Source organism: Sapajus apella, unplaced genomic scaffold, assembly GCF_009761245.1.
Source record: "Sapajus apella isolate SASKATOON/1434 unplaced genomic scaffold, GSC_monkey_1.0 scaffold16, whole genome shotgun sequence".
NCBI lineage: Eukaryota > Metazoa > Chordata > Mammalia > Primates > Cebidae > Sapajus > Sapajus apella.
The window spans coordinates 24,823,988-24,838,457 of NW_022436956.1; the positions used below are offsets into that span (position 1 = coordinate 24,823,988).

Below are 14,470 nucleotides of genomic sequence, written 5' to 3' on the forward strand. Positions count from 1 at the left end.
GCCTCATAAAGTGCTGGAATTACAGGCATGAGCCACCGTGCCCAGCGAATTCTTGTATTTTTATAGAAATGTGGTTTAATCGTGTTGGCCAGGCTGGTCTCAAACTCCTGGCCTCAATTGATCTGCCTGACTTGGCCTCCCAAAGTGTTAGGATTACAGGTGTGAGCGACCACACCTGGCTATTCTTTTAAAGTTAGTAATTGACTATTAAAGCCTAGAAATAAAAGAATCTGTGCTCAAGAAATATAAGAAATCTAGAGGAAAGCTGAAATTGGGGAAGTGAAGATGTATGTGGATAGAAGGCTTTTTAAGCCACCCAATAGGTGTTGAATTAAATATTTTAGGAACTCAGTAAGCAAGACTTCAGTGATAGGAACTGAACTCAGTCTAGAGAAAATTCATGAGGTTGAGGATCAAAGGGCGGAAGGCTCTTACCTGGTAAGTTTTAGCATGTGGGAGACAGCCAGAGAGGAAAGTGTCCACTGTGAGAGCTGAGAAATGAAGTCATCATGCAGCACTTGAGACAGGCTTATAGTTTGAGTTAACCTCCTGAGTAAATGCAGGGGAAAATGCTAAATTTGTTTTCAGGACAGAATGCTTCAGAACTGAATAAGTATTTCATTGAAATGTATCAGTCAATTCTTTGTGCAATTCTTTGTTGTTTATTAGAATATTTGAAGAGAGAAAGCATAACTAAAAATATTTCTCAGATGTTCTATGTAGGTTATTTGAATGGCTTTGTAGATAAAAATAGATGTAGGCTGGGCATGGTGGCTCATGCCTGTAATCCCAGCATTTTGGGAGGCCGAGGCGGGAGGACTGCCTGAGCCCAGGAGTTTGAGACCAGCCTGGGCAACATGGTGAGACTTCATCTGTATTTAAAACAAAAATCTGACTTAGCTTTCCTTATGATTCTTTAAACTATTAGATTTTTGCCTGTGTGTAATTAAAATGAAAATTGCATTTTTAACAGAAAATTACTATAATTATATTTTGATTTTATACTAGTAGATTCTATCAAATTAGAGCAAAGAGGGCAAATGATCTTTATGAAGTCCAGATACTAAATATTTTGGACTTTGCAGGCCAGTTGTCTCTGTCCCAGCCATGCAACTCTGCTGTTGTAGTTCACAAGCAGCTATAGGCATCTGTCAATGAATGAGCATGTCTGTGTTCCAATAAAATTTTATTTATGACACTTAACTCTGAATTTCCTATAATTCATGTGTCACAAAATATTCTTCCTATGATTTATTTTTTTAAAAGGTAAAAAACATTCTTAAATCACATTCTGTACAAAAGCAGATGGGAAGCTGGGTTTGGTCCATGAGCCATAGTTTGCTAACTCCTGAGTTAAAGGTTTTTAAAAAGGAATGTTCTGCCGGGCGGGGTAGCGCTGCCTGTAGTCCCAGCTACTCGGGAGGCTGAGGTGGGAGGAAGGATCGCTTGAGCCCAGGACTTCTGGGCTGTAGTGCGCTATGCGATCAGCCAGCACTAAGTTTGGCATCAATATGGTGACCTCCTGGAAGTGGGGGACCATCAGGTTGCCTAAGGAGGGGTTAACTAGCTCAGAACGGGAACAGAGCAGGTCAAAACTCCAGTAATGATCAGTAGCGGGATCGCGCCTGTAAATAGCCACTGCACTCCAGCCTGGGCAACATAGCAAGACCCTGTCTCAAAAAAAAAAAAAAAAAAAATGTTCTTCTAAGGGCCGGTGCTGTGGCTTTCTCTCTGGGTGACTACTAACATTTTGAGGTGACCCTAAGGAAATCTTTTTTTTGTTATAATGAAGGGATTTATTACACATTTGAACAACTTCCGGTAGTTATTCTCACAGTAGCTTGCTTCAGAATCACCTGGAGGGCTTGTGGAAACAGATTGCAAGGCTCCCTCCCCAGGTTTCACATTCGGTCGATCTATGCAGCTGCTCAAGAATGTGCATTTACAGCTGGTTGCGGTGGCTCAGGCCTGTAATCCCAGCATTTTGAGAGGCCGAGGCGAGTGGATCACTTGAGGCCAGGAGTTTGAGATCACCCTGGCCAACATGGTGAAACCCTGCTGCTACCAAAAATACAAAAATTAGTTGGGTGTGTTGGTGCACACCTGTAATCCCAGTTACTAGGGAGGCTGAGGCACGAGAATAGCTTGAACCCCAGGAGGCGGAGGTTGCAGTGAACCGAGATTGTACCACTGCACTCCAGCCTGGGCGACAGGGCAAGACCATGCCACAAAAAAAAACAAAAAAACAAAAAATGCATTTCTTAAAGGTGAGTCTGATGCTGCTGTCTTGGGACCACACTTTGAGAACTGCTGATTTAGAGAAAATGAGAGCATCCAATAGTGTGGAAATAACACAGTTGCTTCTTTCAATCAGTGTCCTTAGAGTAACTATTGACTTTTCTACATTGTTTGAGACCTTTGAAATTCGAATGGTTCAAAGACTAAAGATAATTGGAACCAAATTCATAACTTCCCTGTCTATTGTAGTAGTTTTCCTCCATTGCTTTCTGTTTTTAAACACTTGAAAATAAGAGATTGATTTATAACAATATTAGAGAATGAGATGTGTCAAGTAGAAATATAAATTAAGGAATATATATATTAGATAGTCATGTATCAGTTTGAAATATAGTAGGTTGCCAGTAACTGGCATTGCATGTTCCTCCTCCGTCATGTCATCCTTTTCTTTGCTTTCACTATATGTGTTTGTATCTGCAACAATCTGATGTCTAGTTTTGCACACACATGAACTTTATAAAAATAATTTTTTCTTTGTAATTCATGATGAAGTTCCCAAAACAGTTTTACTATACACACATGCACAACCATTTTGATGAATGTAACTGTGGTTCATTTTCACTGCTGTATTTATTTTATGAGTATACTACAATTCATCAGTTCCCCTGATGGTGGACATTTGGATTGTTACCAGTATATATATATATTGTTTTTGAGACAGAGCCTCGCTCTGTCACTGAGGCTGGAGTGCAGTGGCACAATCTTGGCTCATTGCAACATCCACCTCCTGGGTTCCAGCGATTCTCCTGCTGCAGCCTTCCAAGCAGCTGGGATTACAGGCACCCACCATGTACCCGGCTAATTTTTTGTGTTTTTCGTAGAGACAGGGTTTCACCACGTTGGCCAGGCTGGTTTCAAGCTCCTGACCTCAAGTAATCCACCAGTCCCAGTCTCCCAAAGTGCTGGGATTACAGGTGTGAGCCACTGTACCTGGCCATAGGATTGTTACCAGTATTTAAAAAAATCTATAAACAATATAGCCACAGATAGTCTTGTCTTCTATTCATGTTTTCTAGTGAATAAGCACAACAGTCTTTCTACAGCAGAGACCTAAGGAGGGGAATTGTCTCTCATTACAGGATATGCACATCTTCAACTTTACTGTGTAACCATCAATTGTTTCCCGAAGTAAGGCTATATCCACATCTTCACCCACACTTTGTATCACTAGACTTTTCAACTTTTGCCAATTTGATAGGTTTAAGATGATATTGTGCCTTTATTAATAATTTGCATTTCTTAATTACTAATATGGTTGATAATTTTTCTTTTATTTAAGGACCTTTCTTGTCTTCTCTTCTTTGAAATGACTTTTTTAAATGCCTGTTTTCTATTAGATTGTTTATCTTCATCCAGTTAATTCAGAGAATTTCCTTATATTCTGGTTACTAATCTTTTGACATTTAAATGTTTTAGAGATATCTCTTTCCATGGCTTGCCATGCGTTTTTGCCTTTTTATGGTTTTTTTTTTTTTTTTTGATAGGTAAATGTTTTACACTTTCTTGTAACTTAATTTATAAATTACTCTCCCTATAATTTGTGGGGATTTTTTCCTGTGTGTGTCTTGTTTAAGAAATTCTTCTCTCACTTGATGTCATGAAGATATTTTTCTACATTTTCTTCTAAAAGTTTGGTTGTTTTTACATTTAAATCTTTAGTCCAGCTATAAATAACTTTTGTGCCTGGTCAGAAGTATGGACCCAATTTTATTTTATTTTGTCTAGATGACTAGTTGTCTTGATACTTTATTTAATAGTTCATCCTTTTCCTAATGATCCTAGTGCCATTTCTTTCATATTTCTTACTCTGTTCTGTTATACTCTCTTCTGTTGCATCGTTCAATATGTGTATCCCTGTGTCGATACTATTCTGTCTTATTTACTACAGCCTTAGCTTTTTAACAAGTCTCGATATCTGCTTGAGCTTTCTTTAAAAGTTGCTACACCTTGTTTGTAAAATAAGCTCCCAGCTAGTTTTGGTTCTTTGTTCTTCTGCATAAATTTTAGAGTGAGTTTAACCTGTATAGGAAAAAAATACTTTAGGGACTTTTGCTCGGAAATGTATTAACAGATTAATTTGGTAAGAAATTACAGCTGTACAGTATTAAGCATTCCTAATCATGAATCTGCAATGTCTTTCCAACAAGTATTCCTGGATGCCATTCAGTAAAGTTGTTTAAATTTTTGCATTAAAAGATGGTGTATTTATTTTGTTAGATTTATTATTAAGCATCTTCTATTTTGCTGTTGTTTTCAGAGTTACATTTGAAAACTTTCTGGCTGGTGTAGAGAATGCAGCTGATTTTTGTTTGCTGACCTTAAATTAAGAAACCTTGTTTAATTCTCACATTTCTTTTTTTTTTTTTTGAGACGGAGTCTCGCTCTGCTACCAGGCGCCGGGCTGGAGTGCAGTGGTGCAATCTCGGCTCACTGCAACCTCCACCTCCCAGGCTCAAGTGGTCCTCCTACCTCAGCCTCCTCTGAATAGCTGGGACTACTGGCCTGTAGTCAAGTGTACCAACTTGACTAATTTTTGGTGCATGACTTTTATCAGATTAATGAAACTTCCTTTTATGTACATATACGTATTTTTCTGAGTTTTTTCTTTTTAAATAAAAAGAGGGTTTAAAATTTATTTATTTTTATATGGAGCGCTTCATGAATTTGCGTGTCATCCTTGTGCAGGGGCCATGCTCATCTTCTCTGTATCGTTCCAATTTTAGTATTTGTGCTGCTGAAGCGAGCACGGGTTTTAAATGTATTAAGGGAATTTCTGAGTATATTGAGGTAATCGTGTGTGTGTACTTTAATTTTTTAATTTTTTAAACTTTTGTGATGCTGCTAAGATTTGTATTTTAAAAATTTATTTTTGATTTTTGTGGGCACGTAAGTGCATACATTTGTGGGGGACATGAGATATGTTGATACAAGCACGCAATGTGTAACGATCACATCATGGGAAGTGGGGTATCCGGTTCTTCAAGCTTTTCTTCTTTGTGTCACAAATAATCTAATTATACCCCTTTAGTTATTTTTGAATGTACAATTAAATTATTGACTAGAGTCACCTTGTTGTGCTATCAAATACTAGGTCTTATTCATTCTTTCTGTTTTCTTTTGGTACCCATTAACCATCCTCACTCCCCAAGCCCGTGCTTCCCCATTACCCTTCTTACCCTCTGGTAACCCTCTTTTACTCTCTATCTCCATGAGTTTAATTATTTTGATTTTTAGATCTCACAAATCAGCGAGAACATACAATGTTTGTCTTTCTGTGTCTGGCTTATTTCACTTAACATTAGTGACCTCCAGTTCCATCCATGTTGTTGCAAATGACAGAATCTCATTATTTTTTATGACCGAATAAGTACTGCATTGTGTATAAGTATCACATTTTCTTTATCCATTCATCTGTTGATAGACACTAAGGTTGCTTCCAAATCTTGGCTACTGTGAATAGTGTTGCCTATTGTAAATAGTGTTGCCTATTGTAAATAGTTAATATGGGAGTGCTGGCTACTGTGACTAGTTAATATGGGAGTGCAGGATCTTTTTGATAAACTGATTTTCTTTTTCGGGGGCATATATGCAGTAGTGGCATGGATGGATCATATCTTAGTTCCATTTTTAGTTTTTTGAGGAGATTCCAAACTATTCTTGATAGTGGTTGTACTAATTTACAGTCCCAACCAACAGTTTACGAAGGCCCCTTTCCTTCACATCCTCACCAGCATTTGTTATTACCTGTCTCAATAGGATGAAAGCCATTTTAACTGGAGTGAGATGATTATCTCCTTGCAGTTTTGGTTTGCATTTCTCTGATGCTCAGTGATGTTGAGCACCTTTTCATGTGTCTGTTGCCATTTTTATGTCTTTACTTTTTTATTTTTCTGAGACCAAGTCTCGCTCTGTCACGCAGGCTGGAGTGCAGTAGTGCAATCTCAGCTCACTGCCACCTCCACCTCCCAGGTTCAGGCAATTCTCCTGCCTCAGCCTCCCGAGTAGCTGGGATTATGGCTGCCCGACACCACACACGGCTAATTTTTTTATTTTTAGCAGAGGCGGGGTTTCACCATGTTGGTCAGGCCGGTCTCAAATTCCTAACCTCGTGATCCGCCTGCCTCAGCCTCCCAAAGTGCTGGGATTACAGGTGTGAGCCACTGTGCTCCACCTGTCTTTACTTTTTTAAAAAATTGTTGGCTGAGTGCAACAGCTCATGCCTGTAGTCCTAGGAGAACTGCTTGAGCCCAGGAAATCAAAACCAGCCTGGGCAACACAGTGAGACTCCATCTCCATAGAAAGGAAGGAAGGAAGGGAGGGAGGGAGGGGGGATAGCCAGTGCAGTGAAGCACACCTGTGGTCCCAGCTTCTCAAGAGGCTAAGGTGGGAGGATTGCCTGGGCCTAGGAGGCTGAGGCTTCAGTAAACCATGATCATGTTACCTCACTCCAGTTTGGAGGACAGAGCAAGACCCTGTCTCAGGAAAAAAAAAAAAAATTGTTAATAGACTAAACTAGATTTTTTTTTTTTTTGAGATGGAATCTCGTTCTGTCACCCAGGCTAGAGTGTAAGTGGCTTAATCTCGGCTCACTGCAGCCTCCTTCTCTGGAGTTCAAATGATTTCTGTCTCAGCTTCCAGAGTAGTGGGACTATAGGCACAAGCCACCACGCCTGAGTAATTTTTGTATTTTTAGTAGAGACAAGGTTTCCCCATGTTGGCCAGGCTGGTATTGAACTCCTGACCTCAGGTGACCCACCCAGGCCTCAGCCTCCCAAAGTGATGGGATTACAGGTGTGAGCCATGGCCTGTACTAGATAAATAGATTCTTTAAAATGTTAAACTAGGCCAGGTGCAGTGGCTCATGCCTGTAATCCCAGGACTTTGGGAGGCCAAGGCGGGCAGATCATGTGAGGTCAGGAGTTTGAGACTAGCCTGGCCAACATGGGGAAACCCCACCTCTACTGAAAATACAAAAAAAAATTTGCTGGGCGTGGTGGCGCGTGCCTGTAATCCCAGCTACCCGGGAGGCTGAGACTGGAGAATCGCTTCAACCTGGGAGGTGGAGGTTGCAGTGAGCCACTGCACTCCAGCCTGGGCGACAGAGTGAGACAACATCTTTATTTTATTTATTTATTTTTTTTTTGAGACAAGAGTCCCGCTCCATCACCAGGCTAGAGTGCAGTGGCGCGATCGCACCTCACTACAACCTCCGCCTCCCGGGTTCAAGCAATTCTCCTGCTTCAGCCTCCCGAGTAGCTGAGACTACCGAATGCCCACCACCATGCCCAGCTAATTTTTGTATTTTTAGTAGAGACGGGTTTTCACCATGTTGGCCAGGATGGTCTCGATCTCTTGACCTCGTGATCCGCCCACCTCGGCCTCCCAAAGTGCTGGGATTAGAGGCGTGATGCACTGCGCCCAGCGAGACAACGTCTTTTAAAAAAACGTTCAACTAGGTTTGTGTTCCTTGTTATACATTCTAAGCCATAATTTAATATATATTCTTGATATAACTTGATATATATTCTAACCCATGGCTTACCGCTTCACAAACCCTGAGCCTCCTGTGTTGTGAATATCCAGCCATGTGATTTTTATGTATCTCACCCTCCACTCCTTCAGTTGTTGAGGCCTTCAACTAAAATAGTCATCTAATCTCATGGCGCCACCTGGTGGCAAAACTTTGAAATTTCGGACGTCTCTTCACCTTTCTTTCCCTATTAGAGAGACTCATACATGCAGTTTTCTCCTTCAGTTCTATTCTCTCTTGTGCCTTTCATCCATTAACTTTACTCCCCCATCCTCCTTTCTCATGCTCTCCTAAATTTTCTCATTACGTTCATGTAAATCATTCTCTTCCTTTGCTCTCTGTTTGCTCCTTTATGAGTCTAAATCTACCTCAACCACAGTGAGAATAGTACTACTAGTGACTGGGAAAACTACAGCTCTACATTTTGAAATGACATTTCATACAATAAAGTGCCAGCTAGACTACTTCAGAGTCCCTGAAAATACTTAAAATTCCCTTTAAAATTTCATTTCTTAAATTTCAAGTAATATCTAATTATTTCTGCCCAGGTTAACATCAAGCTCAAGTATTGAAGAAAAATTATAAAACTGTTAATAAATGTCATTGTTTCTGTGTTCCTTTGTTACAACCTTTGACAAATTTGGAGTCTCTTCTGTATTTCGCTGCAAAGACTCAGTTTTTCATTATGGGTTAAACTGCCTAGAACAGAACCACCTTCCGTGACATGGTCTTCACGGGAAACAATCTGCCACAGCTGCCCTTTTGGTACATAATAAGATGGAGATTTCGAGTAACTGCATTTGTAATTGTTTCACCCAAAAGGTTAAAAAATACTGTAACCAGTGTTCTCCCTAGTCAGGGAAATGACTCACAGCTAAGCTTGACCATTTAGCAGTTTCTTTGTTAATTCTGACTTTGTTTTCAGTATTGCTAAGGGGTATATTGGAGAATGGCAGGTGAGTCAGCTGAGGAAGACAGACCAGAGAAAGTAGGGCCAAAATTGACCTCTTTAATTCCTGCAATGCCAACATGTCTGCAGAGGAGGTAGTTTCCATGCTTGGTTTGTCTTAACCTAGCCAGTCTTTTTTTTTTTTTTTTGAGACAGAGTCTTGCTCTGTTGCCCAGGCTGGAGTACAGTGGTGCCGTCTTGGCTCACTGCAACCTCCATCTCTTGGGTTCAAGCAACTCTGCCTCAGCCTCCTGAGTAGCTGAGATTACAGGTGTGCGCCATGACGCCCAGCTCATTTTTGTATTTTTAGTAGAGGCAGGGTGTCGCCATGTTAGTCAGGCTGGTCTCGAACTCCTGACCTTGTGATCCGCCCACCTTGGCCTCCCAAAGTGCTGGGATTACAGGCATGAGACACCGTGCCCAGCCCCCTATCCAGTCTTTTGGTAGGTAGGCACTGAGAATTTGCTTATTCAAAAGCATAGCAACTATAGATTTAAAGAGTAGGCACTAAAAAGTATTTTGGATCCATTAGTCTGGTTACTACCTGAAAGTAACTTAATGCCTAACTTAATCATCAGAGAATGTCAAATAAAATATAAAATCTGGTAGAACACATTACTTTGACATGAAGTTCTGATGTTTATAGCTTTAAGACGACCTATTATTCTAAATAAGAAATCTTATTACTGAAAGAAACTAGTTAGCTGGTGTAGAGTTGTTACACTATTAGAAGTCTAGCATCTATTTAAAAGGAAGATTTAAAGTTATTTTTATTTCCACATTCTAATAGTGGAGTTTCAAAGGTGGATTGAAAAAAAGAAAAAGAAGTTAAAGATTAGGCAGGAGTTTGACAGTAACAGTCCCTACATAATCCAGGCTGATGAAGGCATTTCTGCTATTACAATGTGCTGAGCAAGCAGTCAGCCTGCCCATTCAGCTTTCTACTGTGTTCCTTTGCTAAATGGTTTCTAACCTCTTAATGTCTCTTTTGAAAGGTGGGGACCCAAACTGTATGCGTTGTTCCAGATGCGCTCTTGCCAAAGCAGCATAAAGCAAATGTAACCCTTAGGAAGAAGGCTCCCCCCCCTCACTAGGTAAGTATAACCAGCAGCCATGACCAGGGCCAGCCCACTTGCCCACGAGACCTGCTGTGCCTTCCATTGCTAGGATGCTGGTGGGACCTGAATCTATTCATCCACAGGGCCTGTGAATTTCAAGTCAAAGGAACTGACCAAGAGCAACCTTTATCTTTACAGCTTCTGATTCTATCCCCTCTGGGTTCTTTCTTAATAGTTTGCATCTCTTGGACTCTTTGCCAAGCCAGAACATCATCCTCCAATATAATAATTTTGAGGTCAGCTAGAGTTTATTACAGTGATGTTTTACCTGTAATCTTGGTGAGCTGATTGGACCTGCTACTTTAGAGCATTCTCTTACCTTTAGAAAGAGCCCTCTTGAGCATTGAGAATGAAACTATCATAGTGCAAGTTCTCACGTGACACTTATGTTCTGCTGGGAGGTTTTTTTCTTCTTTTAAATAAAACATATTCAGGCCCCGTGTGGTTGCTTATGCCTATAATCCCAGCACTTTAAGAGGCGGAGGCAGGTGGATCACCTGAGGTCAGGAGTGAGTTTGAGACCAGGCTGGCCAACATGGCGAAACTCCATCTCTACTAAAAATACAAAAATAATTAGCCAGGTGTGGTGACGCATGCCTGTAGTCTCAACTACTTTGGAGGCTGAGGCAGGGGAATTGCTTGGTGGAGGTTACAGTGAGCCAAGACAGTGCCACAGAGAGACTGTCTCAAAAAAAAAAAAAAAAGGCATATTTAGATTTGCTTAAAAATGAAGTTCCGAGGCCAGGCACAGTGGCTCACGCCTGTAATCCCAGCACTTTGGGAGGCCAGGGCGGGCGGATCACAAGGTCAAGAGATTGAGACCATCCTGGCCAACATGGTGAAACCCCGTCTCCAAAATAAATAAATAAATAAATAAATAAATAAATAATGAAGTTCCGTACAAGCACATTGAGTACAACAGTGGTCCCCAACCTTTGTGGCACCAGGGACTGGTTTCATGGAAGACAGTTTTCCCACAATCTGGGAATGGGGTTGGGGGAGGGAGGGGATGGTTTTGGGGTGAAAGTGTTCCACCTTAAATCATCAGGCATTAGATTCTTGTAAGGAGTGTGCAACGTGGAACCCTCACATGCGCAGTTCACTACAGGGTTTGCTCCTTTGAGAATCTAATGACGCTGCTGATATGACATGAGGTGGAGCTCAGGCCATAATGCTTGCTCACCGCTCACCTCCTGCTGTGTCTCCCGGTTCCTAACAGGCCACACCCCGGTCCTGGGCCTCGGCCCAGGGGTTGGGGATTCCTGGAGTAGAAGAATTAAAGAATTGGTTCATAAGCTAGGTTAATATAGTATTATGTACTGACCTCAATTTGGTAATATTTTAAAATCATTTTGCAATATGATTACCATGACAATAGGCTGTTTTTAAATTCTTTACTTTTTTGGGCAGAGACTATTTGACTCATCCCATTTCTGAATAAAACCACAATAATGTTGTTTATGTTGTAGATCTTGAATGGTTCATTGAGTTCCCCCAACTTGCTGGTTAAGTCTCCCCAAGTTCTGTAAACCTCCCTCTAGCTAAATGTGAATATATTTGAGATAAAACTTAAAGATGTAGAACCAATGTCCTTTATAGAAATACTATGTTTTAGATTTATTTATGTGACAAAAAATGGTCACATGTGTTCAGATAAGGTGGGGAATTTTAAAAAGTAATTTGCTTGTTTGGCTTTGAATTTTGGACTGCTCTGAAGTGAGTTTAAAGTCAGTCATGCAAGATTCTCTCTGATATTTCATGACACTGCCAAAACACTTTCCTTATGTCAAAGTCCACTTGAAACGCTACAACACATCCATCATTTTTTGCTCTCACTTGCTTTGGAAGGGGTCTAGCTGAGAATCCATAGACTCCAGCTAGTCTTATTTCTGGAATTTGAACTAAAATCCTGGGTTAAAGCACATTCTTTTTTTTTTTTTTTTAGGATGGAGACAGAGTTTCACTCATGTTACCCAGGCTGGAGTGCAATGGCGCGATCTCGGCTCACCGCAACCTCCACCTCCTGGGTTCAGGCAATTCTCCTGCCTCAGCCTCCTGAGTAGCTGGGATTACGGGCACGCACCACCATGCCCAGCTAATTTTTTGTATTTTTAGTAGAGACGGGGTTTCACCATGTTGACCAGGATGGTCTCGATCTCTTGACCTCGTGATCCACCCGCCTCGGCCTCCCACAGTGCTGGGATTACAGGTGTGAGCCACCGCGCCCGGCATTAAAGCACATTCTTAATGTGCCATAGATTGCCACAAACAATACTCTTCTTGGTTATTTATCTTTAGCCCTTTCTTCCAGTGCAGAAATTCACTGATGTAATTCTTTCCATTTTGTTGATTAGTAAAACTCCCCAAGGTAAAATTTACCTAATCTTTTATAATTTTTCTTCCTTGATTTTCATCTGTTAATGTTCTTTTTAGAGCAAATCCTTTAAGTGAGTTTGACTCTGAGCTATTGTCGTCAGAAGTAGAAGAAAGTTTCTGCATGACTCATCAGAAAAGTCAAGATCAAATGACAGAAAGAGATTTTGAATTATCTAGAGATGAATTTATGAAGGGATCCGCGGAGCTGGGGATTGCCACATCCTCCACCTTGAAATGTCACATAGTTGGCCACCTTGGAAGACCTGCTGGGCCCCTCTATAACTGATTATAAAGTCATTGAACAAATAAAAAGAACAGGGACTCTGAGTGATGTTCTGGTCCTCCCCACTGTCCCCAGTGCTTCTCCACAGCACTGTCATCCTGCATGCCTCGTGACTAGGGGCCTGCAGGATTATGGTGGTAAGGAATTAAAGGTGACATCTAAAGCCATGGGCAGGCCAGGAGCAATGGCTCATGCCTGTAATCCCGGCACTTTTGGAGGCCGGGGCAGGTGAGTTGCATGAGCTCAGGAGTTTGAGACCAGCCTGGGCACAACTTTAGCTCTACAAAAAATTATCTGGGCATGGTGGTGCATCCTTGTGGTCCCAGCTACTTGGGAGGCTGAGGTGGGAGAATTGCTTAAGTCCAGGAGATCAAGGCTGTAGTGAGCCAAGAGCCTACCCCTGCACTTGAGCCTGGGTGACAGAGCGAGACCCTGTCTCAAAACCAAAATGAAGCCATGCACAAGGTAGAACTGACTGGTGTCTCCATGGACAGAACCCCTATAGCCTTGGGATCAGACTGTTCCCAAATGACTAATCAGCCTCAAAGGCTGGCACAGTCTGGTGTATTTAGACACGTGAGCGTTTTGCTCTCAACCTGCAGACCTTGTCCTTTCTCTGAGGCTCTGGGCTGATTTTAGCTGAGGAGGTCAGATTAGATCCAATCTGCAGATCCTCCCTCCTGGATCCCTGAGGTGGGAAGTGGCCTGAGGTGGGTCCGATGGAGCTGGTGTAAACTTATTCCTTGGGCATACATGCCCCATGGCTGCTCAACGCTTTCCCTTGGGATTCACGTCACGAAGGTGTATGTGGTTGTGATGTGAAAGAGAGTTTATGCTGTGATCTTATATCCACATCATAATTCTGGATCAGAACATTGCAAAATCTGTATGTTAGACTCCTTTTCCGGCCAAAAGTAATTCTAGCCAGGCTGAGGTCAGAGTGCAGAGTTTGTGGACGCACCTTTATTTTGGTGCAATCTGTACATCACTGCATTTCCTCAGCGGCATTCTATTCCCCTTCATCCCTCAACCATCAGCTAACCATGACTAAATGTTAACTTACAAAATGTGCAAGGACTTTCAGGGTCATGCCTTTTTCAGTTGAATTTTGATAATATGAGTGTTCGAGTTTTCTTCTTTCTTGCCTGACTTTCCTATTCCCTTTCTGTGTCTTCATGCAGGCCCCTGGCTACTGACGTATGGCAAGCTTTAGGGTAAGGACATACCTGGTGTTCTGAATGTGTGTATCCTCCAAAGTCTGCAATCTCAGCTGGAACTGGGTGGACCAGTATTCCCTCAACCAGGGCCCTGGCTGATGGTTCTTTCCTCATCTCCGTTAACTGTTGGATTTCCCTTTCTTGCTGTTCTCTCTGTCTCCAAACCCCTCTCAATTGCCTTTCCTAAAGACAGACCTTAGCAAGATAGGCCAGGACTTGGGACCTCGCACGGCACCCTGCAGTCCCAAGCCAGCATCTACTGCATCCCATCTTTAAGACTCTATTCCCCAAACAGATGCTGGAAGGCATCAGCTTCTGAGAACCCACTTTTTTCTGCATGACTAGCTTGTAAGGAGGAATCTATGGAGAGGATTTCCAAGAATTTCCCACTTTTTCAAAAATTATATGGCTTCAATCCAAGAACAAACTCAGTGATGAGCAGCTCCATTTCTGTGCACATGGTGGTGGAATCTGCAGAAATCGATGCAACATTTCTTTCCTGTCTGAGCTGTTTATATAATTGTACATAAATGTAGCAATAAATATATTCTAACATCAGCCTGAGCCCTACCGCACACTTGATTCTGCATGCTGGTGGTAGGCGGTGAATATCACTTGCCTGCCCCATCTCAGGTTCTCCTCTTCTCTGATTTCACAGTTAATTTGGACCTGGCCAGTATTTGGAGAAAGAAGGTTGAG

General features: G+C 41.7%; 1 protein-coding gene and 1 non-coding gene across 4 annotated transcripts in view; one reads left to right on the forward strand and one right to left on the reverse strand.

Annotated features, from left to right (window-relative positions):
• Window positions 1-14,164, forward strand: part of RDX (radixin) — a 100,895-nt gene extending 86,731 nt beyond the window's left edge. Inside the window, exons 15-16 of one of the 3 annotated variants that reach the window (XM_032285643.1) lie at window positions 9,773-9,871; window positions 13,736-14,164. In XM_032285643.1, coding sequence (XP_032141534.1) covers window positions 9,773-9,839 — 67 coding nt within the window. In that variant the 3' untranslated portion in view covers window positions 9,840-9,871; window positions 13,736-14,164. Of the gene's footprint in view, window positions 1-9,772; window positions 9,872-13,735 lie in introns of those variants that run through there. The other 2 variants (XM_032285644.1, XM_032285645.1) reach the window with 2 other exon arrangements.
• LOC116556492 lies at window positions 4,939-5,045 on the reverse strand. Its single transcript, XR_004271036.1, has one exon. It is a non-coding gene; the product is annotated as a U6 spliceosomal RNA (small nuclear RNA).
• Window positions 14,165-14,470: the final 306 nt, after the last annotated feature.